The sequence below is a fragment of the Hyaena hyaena genome, unplaced genomic scaffold, assembly GCF_003009895.1.
Source record: "Hyaena hyaena isolate Hyena2069 unplaced genomic scaffold, ASM300989v1 scaffold_326, whole genome shotgun sequence".
NCBI classification, from domain to species: Eukaryota; Metazoa; Chordata; class Mammalia; order Carnivora; family Hyaenidae; genus Hyaena; species Hyaena hyaena.
This window is the reverse complement of record NW_024080959.1, coordinates 85,715-107,399: the sequence shown is the minus strand read 5'-3', so window position 1 is coordinate 107,399 and position 21,685 is coordinate 85,715. Positions and strand designations below refer to the sequence as shown.

General features: G+C 35.1%; 1 protein-coding gene across 2 annotated transcripts in view; it reads left to right on the top strand.

Moving 5' to 3' along the window:
* SLCO1C1 (solute carrier organic anion transporter family member 1C1) overlaps positions 1–20,884 on the top strand; it is a 48,863-nt gene extending 27,979 nt beyond the window's left edge. For both annotated transcript variants that reach the window (XM_039249016.1, XM_039249015.1), the window contains 6 exons: positions 5,829–6,024; positions 10,279–10,444; positions 12,882–13,066; positions 15,085–15,149; positions 18,539–18,656; positions 20,189–20,884. In XM_039249016.1, the coding sequence (XP_039104947.1) occupies positions 5,829–6,024; positions 10,279–10,444; positions 12,882–13,066; positions 15,085–15,149; positions 18,539–18,656; positions 20,189–20,411 (953 nt within the window). In that variant the 3' untranslated portion in view covers positions 20,412–20,884. The remainder of the gene's footprint in view (positions 1–5,828; positions 6,025–10,278; positions 10,445–12,881; positions 13,067–15,084; positions 15,150–18,538; positions 18,657–20,188) is intronic.
* Positions 20,885–21,685: the final 801 nt, after the last annotated feature.

Here is a 21,685-nt window from a genome sequence, read left to right as displayed (position 1 = left end):
GAGCTTCTTAATTTTAATTAAGTCTTCTTTCCAGTCTTTTTCTTTCTCATTAGTGCTATTTTAAGCCTCTTTTAAGAGATTTTTGTCAAACCCCAAGTCCATGAAAATGTCTAGCTTAAGTGTTTTAACTTTCACATTTAGGTTATAATCCTTTTTTCTTTCTTTCTTTCTTTTTTTTTTTTCTGTATGATGTGAAGAAGAAGGTCATGGTTGATATATCAAATGGAAAAGCTGTCTTTCCCCCATGGGTTGCAATGAAATGATACATCTTTAAGTGTATGTTAGCTTATTATTATTCAATTTGTGCAGAGCACAAAATCAAAAGCAGGTCATTTGGTTTTGCTGTCACTAGAATAATAAATACATTTTTATTTCAAATTAAAAACATTTCATAAGGGAAAATTAAGAGCATTGTTTGGGGAAAGGTATTTATAATAGAAAACAAAATTAGATGTAATCTACTAAGTAGATAATAAATGAAATACATTTTGCCTATAAAATTATTTTTATGAAAAATTAGCACAGATGAAAGAACTTGTAATTCTGAGAGATTCAATGTCCTGCCTAATTGCATATATACATTATGATGTAGCCAAGAATAGAATTATTCCCCCTGAGTTTCTGTGTTACATTTCTCCTCTGGACATAATTATTTTTGGAAAACTGACAAAAAGAATCTAATAATTCTTTTTTAAATTGTGAGTGATATCATTTAACCATAACCCTTCTCTGTACACTCTGATGGTCTCTGAGATCCAAACTTATCATCAGTATTTTTTGATTCATCTATCAAAGTTTGCCTAAAATTCTGATTTTTCATAGTTTCTAGCACATCATATCTTTAGCTAATTCAAGTACTTTTGTGAGAGATAAGTAATAGTGTCTAATGATTTCAATCATTGTAGCTAGGATTCTTTCCTGAGTGCATCTTGGTTTCACATTAGTTAAGTAAGGAAAAGAGCAGAGTAAGAATCAGTGGGTAAATTAGCCAACCACACTTACTTTCATTATCCTTAGAATGGCGAAAATAAAGGCATCATTAGTTTAAAATAGAAATTAAATAAGACATATAGAAGGCAATATATATGTCCATAGCTGTCATTCACTAAATAATGTTTTCTCACTTCTTTCTTTTCTATCCTATTTCTCTCCTTAATTTTTCAGGGTTAGGGGAGGCTTCTGTGATTAAGTAGGGGAGAAGCACAAAGAAAGCACATTTACCCTCTCTCAGAGAAGACATTTGACATGGCATGGATGAAATAATAAACAGAAATTTTCCTATGTGTTCAAAGGCCAATTGTTACAATGAGGATTTATTTTTGCTATACGTGTTTTTATATGTTGGTCATATTTCTAAAATTTAGAAATAATATTTTCTCAAGTTAACTACTTTAATTTTGCAAATAAAATTAAAAATAAGCAACAAAAATGTTTCACATTCAGGGACTAGGAAGTATATGACAGAATGATACTACTTTTTCAAGCATATAACTTTTTTCCCCATTGCTGTCTCAATTGGAAAAAGTTTAGACAGACAGTTTTAATTTTTCTCTTTTTACGTATTTAAGCTTCTCTCATCACTGTTGAGTTACATGAAAATGATCTTATGTTTTGTTTTCCTTCTTACTACAGAGTGTAATTACTTAATCGTTTTTCTTAATTTCTTAGAGTTTTTAATTAAATCAGTTTCTAGTGGACATGATGCATTGCATTGACGATCATTCATAACAATGATTAGCATTCTCAATTCTTGGAGATGTTACACAGACAAATGAGGAAAAATTATCATTATTTGGGAAAAGTTGCTTATAATAGAAAACATTAATTTTTGTGGCTAAGCTAGCATAACAAATTAAATATGTGTTAAGCTGTGTTCTATATCTAGGTCAAGTTATATTAAAAATCTGCGAGATTAGGGAAATAATCTTAGTTTATAAGGAAAAAATACTTGAATTATATCCAATTGGCTAATTTTACTTCATTGTCTCTACCCAATTGGCTATATGTATGTGAAAAGTCCCATAAATTTTTACATGTATTTCCCCCTATAAAATTGAAATCTTAATATTTATATAATGAAGGTCCATTATACATTACAGAATTTTACTTCACCAGAAGAGAAGCTCCAAAACATCCCAACGTACTATTATTATTATAGCCTATTTTTATTCATCTTAGTGGCTAAGGCTACCACATATTTGTATGGAAATCAGAGTTTCCAGTTTATATTGTTAACTGTAGTTGACCATCTTAAAATATTTTCTACAAGTCTCATAACTCTTATTTGGGACAGTAACAAAGAATAAAGTCTTCAACATGAGTAAGTATACTGATATAGCAATAACAAATTTGCTCTTAAGTTTCTCCTAGCTTCCCAGTTATTTGAGTAAATATATGAAATTCAAAAGAAATTTATAAAATAAATTGAAACAAATTGTGGACGCTAGTGTAAATTACAATTAGTATTTCCACTTGGAATATTTAGATGGTAAAGATTTTAAGATCAACACATTTTATGCTGTAAGTAGAGAAAAAGTGTGTAATAAAGAAATCAGAGTGAAATTTCTACCTCATTAAATGATTTTAAGATGCTTCAGATCAAAATAAAGAAACTGAGAGGCAAGCATCATATCTCACTTGATATTCAGGAAATTTGGTATAAACTCAACTTGACCCAGCATAGATTGCTTGCAGATCCTACAGAGTTTGAAAGGGAGAGCCAAGCTGACAGTATATTTGAAATATACTGCTACTGTTTAACAGACTGTTATAATTCCATTATCTTGAAATACGAGAGTAGATATGCAGGAGAAATGTTATATCTGAATAAACTTAACTAAAGTTTCGTCATTTAGTACATTTTTTTTAAATTTTTTATTTATTTCTGAGAGAGAGAGAGAGACAGCATGAGCAGGGGAGGGTCAGAGAGAGGGAGACACAGAATCCGAAACAGCCTCCAGGCTCCGAGCTGGCTGTCAGTAGAGAGCCCGATGTGGGGCTCGAACCCATGAACCGCGAGATCATGACCTGAGCCGAAGTCGGACGTTTAACCGACTGAGCCACCCAGGCGCCCCGTCATTTAGTACATTTTTAAGGAAAATTGCAAGGTGCACAGTATATGATGGTGAGCACAGTTCTTACCTTGAAGGGGAGTTTGGAGGGTAAGGGGTACAAGCCAGGCAAGCTAACAGGTCATTGTGATAAGGACCAAGACTGCTGTTTATGGGACAAGGGCCACAGGCAGAGGGAGGAAAGGAGGTTCTGATGATCAACGTGTGCACCCTGACGCTAGGTATGTCCCTGAAGGCACCATCTGGCTGGTGGAGGCTGTGATAAGTCTCTATGAGGAGAAGCCCAGAGGACTCTAGGAAAACAAACCAAATCTTGGAGTTAGAAAAAGTTCTCTAGCACAAGGTGTTGATGCCTAAATCAAGAGCAAAAGAATAAGGAGGTGTTAAAAGATGAAAATATGGGAAGTGGGGCGGTGTTTTGAAAGAACGTTGTATCAGATGAAGCAAACAGATATCTTGTAAAGAAAGGCCTGGAGACAGTAGAACACATGAACCTTTCTGGAAGTTTTAAGAGAACACAGGCCTCTAAAAGGAGGTCAGTCAAGAGAGGATATCCCTGATTTTTAACATTCTGTACTGTGGGGACAATGCAATTAGAATAATTCCATTTTGATTCTCAGGCTCTTCTAGGCCAGATCAGGGTTGGGAAAGGCCAGTGGAAACCATCAGAGCATGAAGCTTCAAAACAAAGGGTGTCCTTTGTGCTCTGACACCTTATGTCCCAGGTTTGATTGGTACCTTACAAAACAAATGAAATTCTAAGCACATTCTCTGAAGGTTTCAGTTTAGAGTCTGTTTTTCAAAAGATATGTTTTGTTTTTTTTTTAATGTCTGTTTATTTACTTTGAGAGAGACAGAGAGAGCACATGCAAGTGCGGGGGAAGAGGCAGAGAGAAGAGAGAGAGAATCCCAAGCAGGCTCTGCACTAGCAGGGGGTGCCTGACACGGGGCTCAATCTCACCGTGGGATCATGACTTGAGCCAAAATTAAGAGTTGGATGCTTAAGCTACTGAGCTACCCAGGCGTCTCCCCAGAAAATATACTTGTTATAAACTACTTTTGGGGGCATATTGAAAGAGAGAATGGACTCTGCCCTTTTGTGTAAGTCTTGGGTCTATGAGAGGGGGATTCAAAGTCAAGTACTATGAATATGTGTGTGTAAAAATAGTGACTCAAATGATACACATCAAATCCGTGGCAATGCTTAGTTCTTGAGAAGGAAGATGGGATCTGGAACAGAAAAAATGTGTTTTATGTATCTCCATATTTAAAAATCAGAAAAATTGGGAGAAAATATTAGCATTTAATTTGAGTCATGAGAACCCAAGTTTGTTATATTATTTCCTTCTCTCTTTTTTCAAATAAATAATAATCAGGTTCCTCTTAGTTGACGTTTGACTCTTTAGGGGCCTCATATACATTCATCTCTGCCACTTTTCATAGCCACAAACCTCAGTTTAGCTGAGAAAACAAAAACCAGCACCTCCTCTTTTTTTGATTTCACTAATTTTGTGATTATGCCCCCTTCAAGGTGAGTTGATATCTAATGTGACCATATTAACATTACCATTTACTAATTTAAAACCCAGCCAACAAGTCATCAAAGAGCCTCTTTCCCCACCTTTTCTAATACAGACATGTTCTACTCTACCCACCTATCCCAATATTTCCATCTTTGTGAATCTTATAGATTGAAATGCTGATAATAACTTAATTGAATGATATTTTTGTGCCATATATTGTGCGAGGAACTTGCCATGTTATTCAGCCACCTCAGCACTATTATTTGCTCCATATTATACGTAAGGAGACAGATTTATTGAAGTTCAGAGTATCACCTGCAGTTGCACAGCTATTAACATATGTGACGGAGATCGAAATCCAGGCAGTTAGGTCTCCAGAGTCCAAGTATTGTTTTAAAATCATATTTGATTACTAGTGAGGCTGCATATCTATAAAGAATCCTGTCTCCCAAACACTTAGAAGGAAAGACAGTATAACATAGTGATTGAAAGCATGGGATTTGATATTAGACTCTGTATTGTCAAATCTGGTTTTAACACATACTAACCATGACCATGAATAAGTTTCTGTCTGAAGTGAAATTAACAATATAGCTACCTACTAGGGTTGTGGTAAAGAGTAAATGGAAGAGATATATCAAATGCTTACCTGAGTGGCTGGTACGTTATAAGCAAATAATAAATATAAAAGTAATCTATTAATACATTGTTTGGCTACTGTTGTTTTGTTGTGGTTGTTAAGGACACCAAACTCAGCAGATAAGAGTGTAAATACAAAAAATTTTGTTTGGGCCAGAAAAAAGAACCAACGGTTTTTTTGCTCCCTAAATTCCATGTGCCTATTAATCTTTTATGCATAACCTTAAGAACCATAACTTCACCCAGATGCCCCTTGATTGTACCTGTCAATCCTGGGATTAGACCAGAAAGACATTGAATCATTGATTACCTCAGTGTTTATTGATTTCAGACTCTGTGCTAGACACTGTATTAGGCAGACTGCTGAGACTCTGTTGTGCTGTCCTTAATCTATAATCTAGACATTCATCAAAATCTCTTGACATGTCAATAGACAATAGTGAATGAATATTTCTATCACTTAAAATGAGCAACGAGTCTAATAATTTTTCAGGAACTATTATAATTTTGTATAATCCCTTAGAAAGTTTATGTCAGTATACTCAGATTTCTTTTAGAGATCCACCAAATGACATATATATCTTTTATTCCTCAGGGCTCATCAACATACCTGCAGTGGCCTTTGGAATATTCTCTGGGGGAATAGTTATGAAAAAGTTCAGAATCAGTTTGTATGGAGCTGCAAAACTCTACTTGGGATCATCTGTTCTTGGGTACCTCCTATTCCTTTCCCTGTTTGCACTGGGCTGTGAAAATTCTGATGTGGCAGGACTAACTATTTCCTACCAAGGGTATGTTCACTCACTCATTAAGTAATCTGAGGACATTGGCTTGTTTAATCAAATTATTGATAGAATTTCAAATTATTGATATAATTTCAAAATTTTTAAAAATTTGATTTTAAGCATCATAACTATGAGAACAGATTTACTGTTTAATTGTGAAATAACTGCCTGTACTTTGACATGGAAACTGTTATTGTCACCAAAATCTGTCATCTCCTTTGAATTTGGTTGTCTAAGAGAAATTATCAAAAATACTAAGTCTACATCTTACTCTAGAGAAGCAACCTGATAGTGGAAAATACAGACCTTGAATTTTGCCTCTACCCATTATTGGTGAAGTGACATTGTACAGATCATCTAATCTAATCAAGCCTCAAATTTTTAAATAAGAATAATAGCTACCTTATAAAATTTTGTAAGACTTAAGCAAGATAATATACATGGAAGTGATTAGTACTTGCCTGGCACAAAGTAGATGTGCCATTTATAAACAATTATGTATTTTTTTCTTTAAATACTTGGATAACTGGAAGAGTCTCTGTGCTGCTTTTTGTACTCTCTGTTATACTCAAATCATGTGAAGTTTCAGGAGAGAATGCTATTCCTAAGCCCAGTAATCCACATGACAGCTCTCTTTAACTCTTTGCAGGTGGTCAAGAGAATATTTATCGAAGCTCTCAAATCTATGTATATAGAGTAGGTGATTAACTTTCTTAGTTTCCAGGGTTTGTCACTCTTAATACAAAGCTGGAATCTTGAAGAAACCACTCTGTCTTTTCATGAGTCCTTAATATCATTCTACCTCTTAACAAGAGTTCCCAGAGGTAGCTCTTTTCATTCTTCCACCTAACTATGCATTATCTATTTTAAAAAAATTATTAAGCCACTACTGTGTGCCAAGCCTATCACTCTCACTGCACTGCCTGACTGCCCAAAACTCTACTGATATAATGTTCTGTCTTCTGCTAGTTCAGGTGCCTCTTATTTACCGCTTGTTCTCCAGCTTTCTTCCTGTACTTCCCTCCAAGCTCACCTATCTGTCTTGTTTCCATATTCCGATCTCCAGCACCTTCATTAACCTGGTTTCTCCTGCTGTTAAGTGAACGTCAGTTACACTTTTCACTGCCTAAAATGTCCAAAAAATTAGTGACTGCAAAGTTTATGTACCATTGCTTCTGGGAGTTAACACAGCAATGTTAGACTTAACTGAGTGTAGCATTGGCTTGGTAATAGTCAGCAATGTAGACTAAGGACATTAATTGTCAGCAGGAATTACAAGAAGATTCTGGAGAGAGTAGAGGCCCTGTGCTATCTTTAATTGTCCCTATGATCCTAATGGTAGATAGACAGTGGTAAAGTACTTTGTATTTTTGCAATTTACAAAACACCATATCTTTCATTATATCATTTGTACTCTCAGAGCAACTTTATGAGATAAGTCTGTTATCCTTGTTTAAAGGAAAATGCATTTAGAAAGGTCAATTATCTCTTCAAAGTATAATATTCTCCCTACCTCATCATGCTGTCTAGAATCCAAAAGCAAACACATAAACAGACAATACTTAACTTTTGAAGTTCACATTAAAAGTATACCCACAAAATAAATGATTAAATATTTTTAAACAAAGAAAAAATAATATATCCATTGCATGAGTACTAGCCCTTGAAAGCAGACACCTTGAAAGACAACAACTGCATTGCAATGATGGTATCATTGTTAAAACATTCTAAAACTCCTCTTTTGCAATTGCTTTCCATGTTTTTCAGAATATTCTCAGCAATGGCAAAGATTTAACCTTTACAAGTAGCTTTGCTATTGGAAGCAGCCAAAAGAAATGGCAACACCCTGTGAAAAAGCTCTCCCATCCAACTTGACTATTTTGAAAGAAAAATCTCATTTCAAGTATAAACATTCTGACTTATTTGTTTACACCTATCTCAAAATTTTATTTCAAAAAATTTTTTTAACATTTCTTCATCTTTGTGAGAGAAATAGAATGCAAATGTGGGAGGGGCAGAGAGAGAGGGAGACACAGAATCCAAAGCAGGCTCCAGGCTCTGAGTGGTCAGCACAGCTTGACACAGGGCTCGAACCCATGAGTGGTGAGATCATGACCTGAGCCAAAGTTGATGCTTTACCAACTGAGCCACCCAGGTGCCCCTTATCTTAAAATTTTAAATAACAACACTGTAAGCACATCCTTTGTAAAATATGTATGTAACTAATTTCTGCTTCAAGATTGTCCTAGATGATAAATGTAACTTACATCTAGTAAAATAACATAATTAGCCTTATAAGATACAACATGCTCCACAGGGATTATCCTCAGTTGCTTTCTTCCACAAGGCTCTTTTGATTCTGGACACTCAACAGGGACATTGTAGACAGCTTTAGATGTGGTCATGGAAGTAGCTTTTCTTCTGTAATATTGAGAGTAAGTCTGATTTTATACCAGAATTTGAAATCCGGAAGCCTGGAAGAGTTCTCATTTTGAAGTTTGTCACTAATAAACATTGTGAAATTGAGCCAATAATTTGCCCACTTTGGTCCTGACTTTCCTGATTTGCCAAATGAGAAGTTGACCTAGATCTCCCCCAAAACTCTTTCAGCACCAAATGTCTGAGATCTTAATCCTGCTATATCCATAGTGGCCTGATTCTAGGCCTTCAAGGCATTTATTTATACTTTCAGATACTACCAACAGTCTCAATTCATTTAACGATTAGTTGAAATGTTCCTACATAACTTCTCAGGAAGCCTCTACCTCTACCCTTCTATTTTGTCGGGAGACATCTCAGAGGCTTTTGTTGTTATGTTTGAGGTAATCAAGTGCATAGGAATTCTACTGGATGAAATATTCCATCAGTTAAGAAATTATAATTGCAATCATATGAAAAACCTCTTAAAAGAAGGGGCCAAAATGACTAATTTTTCCCCTCCAAAATAGAATAGCATTTTGCTTTGACTTACCAGAAATCTTGTTTCTTAACGGACTATATCCCATATTATTCTTAGTGTTGGAAATACAGGAGTGAATAAAACAAATAGTTCCTGCCCCCATTCAGTGTACATGATAGTGTATGTGGGATGGTTTTGTTGTTATTGTTTTGGTTTTAAGTTTCTCAAATAGTTCTGGGAAAAAATTGAAAGGAAAATAAGCAAATAAATAAATTCAAAATAAGAGAAAAAACAGAAAGAATGATGTAGTGCCAAGGGATGAAAAATAAGGTGCTGGTGGAAGAGAAATACCATTGCATAAGTACCCCCTCGAAGAATAAAGGAATATAAAAAAAAAGCAAGGAGAATAAGGGTGGAAGGGTTAGGTAATTCAGGTAAGAGGAAGAAATAGATGTGAAAGAGAAGGAATACAGACAGAGATAAAAGGGGAAGGTTAGACAGAATGAAAGAGAGGGAGAGAAAAGAGAGAAAATCAAAATTATGTAAAGGTAATGATTAAAACAAAAAGCCAGCTCCCTAAGGGCAAATATTGTCTCACTCATATTTGTAACTCTCTTCTCTCTTCCCAAAGCTAACACTTAGAAGGCTTCCACAAAATTTTTGAAACATGAACAAATGAATGGGTAAGTCATTGAAAAAGCATGTGCAAGAGAGTCAGAAAGAATGCCTTAAGGTATGGATGAGCTACATAGTTTGGGAGATTATGAGAGAGAGAGAGAGAAGAGTTAGATGAACTGGTGACACATTTATTAGTAAGATACATAAATAGGATATGTTCCTCTTCCAAACCAAGGTCTGTTAAAATAATGTTGACTGCTTGATTTTTTTTTCTTTCACCACATCATCAGCAATGCCCATTCTACTGATGCTTAGAAAACAGTTCTGAAGGAAATTTACACACATGCATGCACATGCATACACTACTTGCAATGCATTTAAGTAATGTCATAAATTACTATAAAGTTTACTTTACTTTTCTGCCTTGTTAGCTATCTTCCTACATCTTTGCATAGAAATATATTAGAAGGTCCTGGACTCTGTTGACTTTAGTGAAAACCATAAACCAAGAACTGGATATTATGTGAAGTTGTAAACTTCTAAAGATAACTTTCAAGAGAAAGCTGCTTAAAAAGTAGACTCACATTTAATCATCAGAAGCTGGCATTTCTGATGACACTTGTTTTCCCAAAAGGCATACTCGCTTGGCAGTGCCATTTATATGTCAAGAACATTGATATTTGAAAATATTAGGGTGCTGCCTGCTGAGAGGTAATATTTTATACTATTACATTTCTTTTCAGAACCAAACCTGTCTCTTATCATGAACGAGCTCTCTTTTCAGATTGCAACTCAAAATGCAAATGTTCAGAGACAAAGTGGGAACCTGTGTGTGGTGACAATGGAATCACATATGCATCACCGTGTCTTGCTGGTTGTCAAGCCTCCACCAGGAGTGGAAAAACTATTGTAAGAAAGCCCTAATGTATGTACCTGTGATGCCTGCTACAGCACATAACCACACAGCTCTGCAGGGGCTCAAGGACCAACCCAGCAGCAGACCACACTGGTAGCAGACCTGGCTCTTATTCTACCCTTATTCTTTTCTGTGGAGACAGAAAACATAACCATTGCTAGTGGACTAGAGTTGTTGAAAGAATTAGGATAAGAATTTGAATCACAAACCATGCTGGAAAAGCCTTGCAATGATGTATGCTAGTTCTCTCATTTTGCTTATGAGGAATATTAGCCTCAGATGAGGAAGTCTCAGTCATAAGATCGTATGATAAGATCTGCATTGGGATCCATGTCTCCTAACCTCAAAGCCAATGATCCTTGGAGGTTTTAGAGACAGGACAAATAGGGGCCAGTGTTAGAAAGTCTAGTCCAAGAAGTCTAATCCCAGGGACCACAAATTGAGGAGATGGGTGGTTCCAAACACTCTGCCTGGAAATCAAGCTGATGTGTGTAATAATGAAAAGAGTATGGAGCTGGAATGAAGGGGTTCTATAGGGTGGATGAGGGAGAGGAGGTTGGTAATAAAAATAAGAAATCAGTTATGAAGGACATTAGGTACTTAAATCATTAAAAGGCTCATTTCTCCCATCACATCTTTACATTTCTGTCCCAAACATAGACTCTTTCTTGTACTCTCTGTATATATGGCTAGTGGTCACACTCCTGTCCGCTTGGGTCCTGGAGGTCTGAAAATTAACACACATGCCTATTTACATATGCTTAATCAACTAGATAAGAATGCTTAGGGAAAGACTTTTGTAGACACAGAGCAACATGTTGCTTTTCTCTGTTTATTGTAAGGTTAACATTTTATTCAGAGCATAAAGGATTGGCTTCTAGCAGCAGTGAATAAGACTACCTACCCCTCTAAAATCTGAGGGGTTTTTTTACTTTCTCTTCCTCTCCTCCTCTCCTGTCTCCCTTCCTTCCTGCCTCTCTCTCCCTCCCTTCCCCTTCTTTCCTCCCTTGCTCCTTCTTCTCTCTCTCTCTCCCCTTCTTCCCTTCTCCTCGTTCTTTCTTGTCTTTTAGCTTCTACTTGTTTGTTGTTCAAACTGCTTGGAAGTTTTCCTTAACTAGAATTTCCACTTACTGAATGCGTTCATGCCAGGAACTAAGAGAAGTGCTTTTTAAAAAAATTGAATTTAAATATCATGGCCTTCAGGTAATTGAGTATTACTTATTTTCCTCATGTGAGAACTGTGGCACTGAGATACCTAAATTCACATATCTAGTGTGAAGCAGAGTCAAGGTTCAAAAGCTTTTCACCTGGAATTAAAAAATAATAATAATAATTCAACATTGCTACTCTTCCTTTAAAAGGAAAAAGTGAGCCTTATTTTCATTGTTTATCTAAAAACTCACAAACTCATTTGTGATAAAAGTGACAACTCATTATACATACACATTTATACATGAAATTTACAAAAATTGTGCCTATTTATTTAACAAAGTTTTATTGAGTGCCCAAATGAGGACCCATTTTAGGTCCTACATGTACAATGATGAGGAAGCAGACAGTTTCTACCAGAGGTTTCATTCTGGCAGGGATATATAATTTAAAAATAAATAATTATATAATATTCTAATGGGTAGTGATAAGCACTGTAAGGAAAAGATAGGATAAAGATGGAGAGATGGGGATATTTATTTGAATGGGTGATTACGGAAGCCCTCTTTAATGAGCAGAGACCTGAGGTATGTGTGCTAGCCTTATAGCTGTCTGGCACAGCTGCCCAGCAGAGAAAACAGCAAGGCTATGATGCATGAGTTAACTTGCCATGTTTGAGGGTTTGCAGGGGCATAATGGAAACCCATGTGTGTGGCTGAAGCAGATGGAGAGGGGGAAGGATCATTGAAGAGTGAAATTAGAGCAGCATCAATCATAGTGTGTAAGCCACTATGAGGATTTGGGGTTTTAGACAAGTGTGATAAGAAGCTATTGGAAAGCTGAGAATAGTGACTGCCATTTTTAAAAGCTCACTTTGGTTACTGTGTGGGTAACAGATGATAGCTGGGTAAGGGTGGAAATAATTGAGTGTAAAGAGATCAATGCAATAACCAAGGCAAGAAATAATGGTGGTCTAGACTTGGAAGTGGCAGAGAAAGAGATAAGGTATGATTGGATTTACTAGGACTTACTGAGAGATTGTTCTCTAGGGTCACTAGTTTGAAGACCAACCACCTTCTGTTTAGATTTTTTTAAAAATGTTATCTATATAGGTTTCACTTTGCTTGATATATCCTAACACAGAGAAATAAAAGAATATTTACCTTATTGTTTATATAATGTGTGTCTGTTATACTGTGAAGTCTTTTTAAATAAATACTTATCTTTAACTTTATTCAAATGTTACCTCAATAATTGGGACTCTTTTCTGTTGTGTTACAGATGTTTTATAACTGCACCTGTGTGGGAATTGCAGCCTCAAAGTCAGGAAATTCCTCAGGCATGGTGGGCAGATGTCAAAAAGACAATGGATGTCCCAAAATGTTTCTCTATTTCCTTGTAATTTCAGTCATCACATCCTATACTTTATCCCTAGGTGCCATACCTGGATATATATTGCTTCTGAGGTGAACACTGATTCTCTCTGCCCCAATTTTAATATGATCATCTAGAGCATCTATAGTCATCTACAGCATTGATTTCAAATTCTGATCTATGGAATTATGATTCCTTATAGCTCTTTTAGGGAACTTGTCCTGCATCCTTGTTCTGGTTTTATCCTTTTCTCACTTTGTGTTTTTATGTAGACACATGGTTGAATAGATAATTTTTAGTTAAAAATTTTTCAGATCATTGGTGTATGGAGCCATGTCAGTGCCTACATCACTATAGCCACTTAAGAGATACAGTATGCTATTTCTAATGGTGGCAGTAATGTTAACCCGTATAGACTAAATGTGTGTATGTGTGTGTGTGTATTTTAAGATTTTATTTTTAAGTAATCTCTTCACCCAATTGAATTGTGGGCTTGAACTTACCACCCTGATATCAAGAATTGCGTGCTCTACCAACTAAGCCAACCAGGTGCCCCTAGACTAAATGTGTTTTACATTAAACGTGACTTCACTGAATTATGGGTGATAAAATTTTAAGATACTTTAAAGACTGATCTAATACCACAGTGTTTCAAATTTATTATTTTAATCTGTAAGGTTATTTTTATTCTGACTGGAATTATCTGTAAGTGTGTGGGGGGGAGGGTGTTCATGACTTTTGAATCCATTTTCTCTGATCCATGAATATATGTTAATGACTCCAAGGGTTTTTGCTTATAACCCTAAAAGAATTCTTAAAATTATGTACCCCTTTTGCACATTGTTAAGTAGACATCTAGAAATTTATCATAAGTTTATTAGTAATTAAGCATTGATTTCTAGCATATTATAAATATTTACATTTACAAATATAATGATTTTATTTTATCTCAAAGTATATTTATTTTGAGAGCGAGAACTAGTGGGGGAGAGGCAGAGGGAGAGGGAGAGAATCCCAAGCAGGCTTCGTCCCGTCAGCAGAGCCCAATGCAGGTCTCCATCTCATGAACCATGAGATCATGACCTGAGCCAAAATCAAAAGTTGGACACTTAACCAACTGAGCCACCCAGGTGCCTCCCAAAATATAACGATTTCAGTGTAGATCAATCTTTTAAATGTAATCAGTAAAGATCTAGAAAACAAATTGGATAACTAATATTATCTAATTTAAAATTATACAAAAAATGTTTACAGTAAATATGTTACATATTTCTTCTTCTTGTGCTTATATCTTCATTCAACTTCCCTATAGGCTTCTCATCTGTTGTAATATAATTTTTGTTTGAACATTGTTTACTTTCTCTCCTATCATACAGTTCTATTTAAAAAGTATATAAATTCAAAGTTTAAAATATTAGTTTTATAACTAGTATTGTCAGTGATAAATTTTTCATTATGGAATTAGCCTTGCAAATATTACTATTTTACAGTTAATCAAAATAACCTTGGAGTGCCTGGGTGGCTCAGCCGGTTAAGCATCTGACTTCGGCTCAGGTCATGATCTCACAGTCCGTGGGTTCGTGCCCCACATCGGGCTCAGTGCTGACAGCTCATAGCCTGGAGCCTGCTTTGGATTCTGTGTCTCCCTCTCTCCCTGCCCTTCCCCCGCTCAAACTCTGTCTCTATCTCTCAAAAAATAAAGACATAAAATTTTTTTGAAAACCTAAAGTAACCTAAAATATTACAAATATTGATAAAACTATTAAACATAAAAAGTCAAATTTATTGGAAACCAATCTTATGAGATGGATTCAGGATTTTTTAATTAAGGCATATAATAAATGAGGAATATTATGTTACCTTAAAATGAAACTAATCAAAAGTATTGTATACAGCTTTAATTTCCTACATTATATTATGGAAATTGATTAGGAAAGATAAACAAAAAATAGAAACCAACATCCACAAATATGTTCTTCACAAAAGGACTTAAGAAGAACTTGGATAAATGTGTTTTCAAGTGGGAGCATGATGGAAATCATTGCCCCAGAGTTCTTGGACCAGGATTGTTCTTCACTATATTTTTTTATAGTACTTTTGTTGTTTTTAGGTGCATTAAGCCACAGCTTAAGTCTTTTGCCCTGGGAATCTATACCTTAGCAGTAAGAGTTCTTGGTAAGTATTATTTATGTTTTAATTATGATAGCCATGATAAATGTATTTTTCAATACCTTTCTAAGTATTTTTATAGAATTATTGTGCATAACTACAATAATATAGGTGGTTAGGTCCATATTTTTTTTTCTTCCTTTCTTTCTTCATTTCTTTATTCCCTCCCTCTCATCCTTGACTTCTTCCATCCTTTGTTCTGGAAATATTTCTTCAGAGCCAGTGCTCGATCCATGGTATAATAAAGGGATTTTGTAAGATTAGTGACATTTTTTGTTTTAACAATCTTGTCGCTTCCAGCATTGGTCTATTGTCAAAAAGTCTATTCTTATTATGAAAAAGTCCTCTGAGAGAAAAGGAAGATATGAATCAGTAAGAAAGGCTGAGACTTTAATATAATTTTTTTAGTTATTAAAATTGAAGTCATTCTTTTGAGCTACTCTCAATGTTAGGATGTATCATTTGGTAGGAAGATCAGTTCATTCATGCAATCAAAACAGTTTGGCTTTGAATTAACAATTTTCTAAATGTAATTGGAATGTTTTTCCTGACTTGAAGATTTTTCAATATGCATTTAAGTTAAAGTCCATAAAAAATAGAGTTAATGAGTCAGATAAGTTTTCTCTCTGTACAAAGTTTATATTCTAAAGAAGAAAGTGGAACAATCATAAATATTCCTCTGTAATTTAACAGAAAAGAAGTACTAGAGAGAAAAATAAACTGATAACTTTAAAAAAATCTGAAAATAAATAGATTTTGATAGGAAATAGGTATATAGAAGATGCAATATAATCCTGACGATATTGGGGAAGCAGCAAATATGGAAATGTATGTCATCACAGCCGTCTTTAATTCTATGACATAAAAACAAAGATTGTTTTGAAAAATGTCAGATTATCAAACCTGAAGTATGTCCCTGGCTGGAGTTGGTTTCTAGATCTACCTCGCTTTGGAAATATAATGTAACCTACATTGTGAAAAAGATTTCAAGTAATAAAAATGATTCATTGGAGTGTCTGGCTGGCTCAGTAGAGCATGTGGCTCTTGATCTCATGGTCATGACTTTAAGCCCCATGTTGGGCATGGAGCCTACTTAAAAATAAATAACTAAAAATAAAGCATTAAATATGATTCAAAAATTAATTTCATAAAAATATATACAGTAAAACCTTGGTTTGAGAACATAATTCGATCTAGAAATATGCTTGTAATCCAAAGCACTTGTATATCAAAGCAAATTTCAAGAACTGTTGACTCAGTTGTGATCACGTGATGCTTGGCATCACATACTAAGATTGTAAGACACTGCTCATTTATCAAGTTAAAATTTACTGCAAATGTTTGGTCATCTTACAGAACACTCGCAGAACAAGTTGCTCACAATCCAAGCTTTTACTATACTTGAAAATGGCAAAAATATAAACAAAGTCAAAAGGCAAATAGTAAACCTGGAACAATTTTTATTTTTGCAACTTATGTAACAGAAAATGTATAATATCCCTATGATAAAGAGAGCCCCTAAGTATTTAAAAAAAAAAAAAAACCACTCATGTTGAAAAATGAGTAAAATATATGAATAGCCATTTCATAGAAAAATAAATGTCTCAATATATAAAAAGATGATCAAACTCTCTCACGATAAGGAGAGCACAAATTGAAATTGCACTGATATGACATTTTTTGCTTATCAGATTTGCAAATTACCAAATGTTGTTTGCAATGTATGGGAAAACAGATATACTTAGACATTACTGTTGAGCAAATGGTACCATTTCTCAATGGTCCCACCACTCAGTGGAGGTCTCTGTAGCAATAACTAACAAAATTACATGCAGATTTATCTTTTGACTGAGCAATTCCACTTCTAGGCATTGATACCAAACACTTGCTAGCAAAACTACGAAATAAGTCAAAGTTTGTGAATGTCTCATTATTGTGTCATTATGTATAATAGGAAAACTGCAGTCTAGTTGTCCACCAAGATGAGATATTTGAATACAGTATAGTGAACCCATATAATGGAATCCTCTGGAGCTGTAAGGACAAATGGGGAAATCTTTCTCTAATGTTAACAAATATATTAGTTAGCTCTAACTGCCATAACATAATACCATAGACTGAAGGACTTAAGCAACAGAAATTTATTTTCCCACAGTTTGAAGCCTGGGAAGTAAAAAGTCAAGATGCCCACAGGCCTGGTCTGTGATCTCTTTTCCTGGTTTATAGATAGCTGCCCTTTCACTGTATTCTCGCAAGGATCTTTCTCTTTGTACACATGGAGAAAGGGGAGAGCTTCGGTATCCTTTCCTCTTCTTATTAGGACACCAGTCCTATTGGATTAAAGCCCTACTCTTTATGGCTTCATTTAATCTTACTTACCTCCTGAATAACTCTATCTCCAAGTACAGTCATATTAGGGTTGGGGTTTCAACATCTGGATTTTGGAGGGACATAATAGTCTATATACCAAGGGATATCCAGGAAAGACTCAAGGGAAATGAAGTAAAATATAGAACAATGTTCATACTATTATGCATTTGGTGTAAGAATAATGGAAAATTGGAAATATTATACACATATGCAAATGTATTTGCTAATATTAAAAAAAGAAACAATGGTAGTATAAACTAAAACCATGATAACGATGGTGATGGTGGTGGCGTTGGTGGTAACTGCAAGGGAACAAAAAGTAAGAGAGGACAGGATGGAAAAAAGAGTTTGTAAATGTAACTCTTATTTATGTTTTAATTTGAAATTATGCAAAGGTTTTATATAATTAAAAAACAATGGAGAGAAACTAAGACATTTTTCAAACAAACTGAAGTTAGCTGTGTATCATATAGGCAGGCACAACCATAAAGAAAATCATGTTGACTTAAAAAGACATGATGATTGCCAAATCCACATAGCCTCACTACATTTTGTAGTCTTATCTTTAATACTAACTGGTGTTAAAGATACTAATTGGCATTGTTATGTTGAAACTATTGCATATTTTTAGCTAAAGCAAGTGAGATATTATGTTAATATCATTAGACATCAGTATTCTCAGCACAATAGGAAAGTGATAAAAGCACAAAATAGTAAAACCCATTCTTAAGTAATGGGAAAGTGGCCAGGAAAAGTAAAGCAAACAAGGGTTAGGTTTGTTATGGAGATTTAGGTGTGTGCCTTCTCCTTCAGAAAGCTCTCTTCAGAGCTCCTCCTGTGCCTTGTTTCTCAAAATAACCTTTATGCCAGAGGAAGATGATGAGGTGGCGCATCCTGGTGTCCTATAGGTACCCTGTTATCTCCAAAGCAGTATTTTTTTAGTCTGAAAGTAATTGGTTCCAGAGACTCATTCATTACAAAGATGTGTGTATATTTTTAATAGCAATTATTTGTTTTCCACACAGCAGGAATCCCAGCTCCTGTGTATTTTGGAATTTTGATTGACACTTCATGCCTCAAATGGGGATTTAAAAGATGTGGAAGTAGAGGATCCTGTAGATTATATGATTCAAATGCTTTCAGGTACTATATCAACCTCGTTCCTGCGTCTCACTGCTACAACATCCCAGGTTTGCCCAATGAAATTGGTAGTAATCATTCCTTATGTAGTTTCACCGCAAAAGGATAGTCTAAGAAGTGTGTTCTATTTTATAGAATAATTTTATTATTATTCATTTGGCTAGACCTGTATTTGTCCCCATTCCTAATCTTGACTCCCATTTTAAATAAGTAATCGTTTTTGTTTTTTTTTTAATTCACAAAAGATTCCAGAATACAGTAGAATTTTGCAAGTTTATGTGCACAAGTGGGTAATTCTCTGGAGCTCAGAAGCATTTAAATTTAGGTCACATTTTGGGTTCAATTCTATTCTTTTCAAACTGAGCCAAACTGTCCCATTTACGTCAGATATAATCCCCCTGGGCAAGACTTGGATTTGGCTCTAAATCTGTCTAGCTTTTATTGCCAAACTGATGTTCAATTATTCCAGTACTTGAGATGCATAAAAGTAAAAGGTTTTTACTGTGTGTATGAGTGTGTATGTGGCTGAGGGGCATGGCTTTTTCACTATGGTATCATTCAGTTCAGTTCATCAAACATTTAGTCCCCTTATTGCTTAAAGCAATGCTTCAGTGGCTTAAAGTAAGTTGTAGGTTATGCCTGCCTAAAAGCAGGAAGGATTTTTTTTTTTTTTAGACTTACAGTCTGAGCATTTTCTGGAGAAACTTGGTACTGAAGTGTGTAAGTTGGAAGTTGGATGTGAATTGAGCCAACCACCTCAAATAAGTTTGTTTGATTTAATAGGCTTTGATGTTATGTGACAAATTTATTTTGGTTTGAAAGGGACTTGACCTGTGAATAGAATTTGTACTTCGCTCACGTTTGCTAAGGCTGCACTCACTTTAATGTAAAGGCAGTGTACTTAAATCAGAAACTGAATATGTGTACAAGGTGACCAGAATAAATCATTTAACCTGTCCTGTTTTATGATAGAATGAAGAACCAAGGTCTCCTTTTTGAAGAATGTGATTCAAACATCATTCTTCTCTACTTAGGGTCTGATTCTCACTCAACATTGCTTCTTGCAGTTTTTTTGTAGGAGTACATTTGGGCAAGTTTCAAGGGTAGGGTAACCACATAATTTATCATTCAACCTGGACACTTTTGAGAGTGAAAAGGGGTAGTATTAAAAAGTACACTGGGATAAAACCAGCATAAGCTAGGACTGTTCTGGGCAAATGGGCATATGGTCACCTGGCCTAAGGGAATAATTTATAGAGAAGATGGAACTGATTATGTAATTAGTAACTAAAATTATGGCATCACTATAATATGGCTTTGTATTAGTACACTGCCTTCAATAGTCTGCCCAATGTTCACAGAAAGGTCTTTTATAGCCACCAAATCTGCATTCTTAAAGAAAATTATCCTCATGATGGTTTCATTGATAGATTGGTTTTGTTGATATGGATATTTACTGAATAATGTTACTTTCCTTTCACACTTTAAAGTTGGGTAGTTACAATAATTATGACTGAGCGTCTTTCTTCTTTTAGACACATATATCTGGGATTAACTGTGATGCTGGGCACAGTGTCCATTTTCCTAAGTATTGCAGTACTTTTCACTTTAAAGAAAAATTGTGTTTCAAAACATAGAAGCTTCAGAACCAAGACAGAAGGAACAATGGTGTCTACAACAATCAGGAAGGAAAACTGTATTACAAGTGATCATTTGCTACAACCCAACTACTGGCCAGGCAAGGAAACACAGCTTTAGAAAGATTACGACTTGAAGCCATGTTTTTCTAATTTCTGGAAACTCTGTAAACAAATAGATTTCAATCAAAAGGGTTTTAAAAGTGTACTTTTTTTTCCTTTCAAAAGATGTTTTGGATTTGACCCTTGGTATTAGATCAGATACCTGATAACAAATATAATTAAATACATAACAGAAAAATGTAGATAATAAAGCTAATCTAAACCTTTTAATTAATCATTATTTATATAAATTCCTTATATTATTTACTCATTCTGTTTAATTTTACCTTGTGCCCATTGATACAGTAGCCATATTCCTAGTAGAACAAGTGCCTAATAATCTAATGGCTGAGTATAATTTCTAAACTAAGATACATGTCAAGGAGAAGAGACTACTGTTAAAAAATAAAATTATATCTTGACCTCCTTTAAGTATGACAATAATGAAGATGTTAGGATAAAGTCAGAACATGTAGAGAAAGATATTTTTAAGCTCCTCCTTTTTTTTTTTTTTTTTTTTTGGAATACAGTGATTGATACATAAATATATTGTGGCAAATAATCTTGGGGGTTAGAATTTTGGATTATTACCTCTTCTACCATTCATTATATGTGCATTTTGTGTGATGCTTGAAGTGAACATGGTGGTAAAGTAATAAAATTAATATTAACATGCTTTATTGTCTTTCTATAAATTTAGTGGAGTAAAAGATACTGTTAATACAGTACTGCCCAAATTTGAATGTAAACTTTTTCACATGTATGCACATGCACACGTAATCCTAAAACATATTTGAAAGTTGAATTTCTGAAAGTACCGTAGCCATAGGTGTTATAACAGGATTGCAGAGGGAGGGGTTGAGTGATGGTGTGGTTCTTCAGTGCTCTAACTGGCGCTCATCACAGAGCTTAAGGGCTTCTGGGCAGGGTGCTGACACTGCTGCAGTTGCCAGATAGCTCTCTGTTTCTGCACAACCAAATGAGGCAGGCCAGCCCTTTCCTCTTGGTGGCCTTCCTGGTGCTCCTCTGAGAAGATATAGTAGGTTCAGCGGTAGGTTTAATCGTCAGCTCTGTTATTTTTATTCCTCCACTACAGCTGCATAAGAGGGGCTTGGGCCTCACAAGAAAAGTGTCTCTACTTAAGGTAGAGACACCCCAGTGGAATCTTGAAATTGTATCACAATTCTTAGCAGCCTTTACAACAAACAGAATGTACAATCAGGACGCTCCCAACAAGCAATTTGTTTGAGGAGTTTTGTGGAACCTATGTCCAACAAGAAGGTCCAGCTCAGA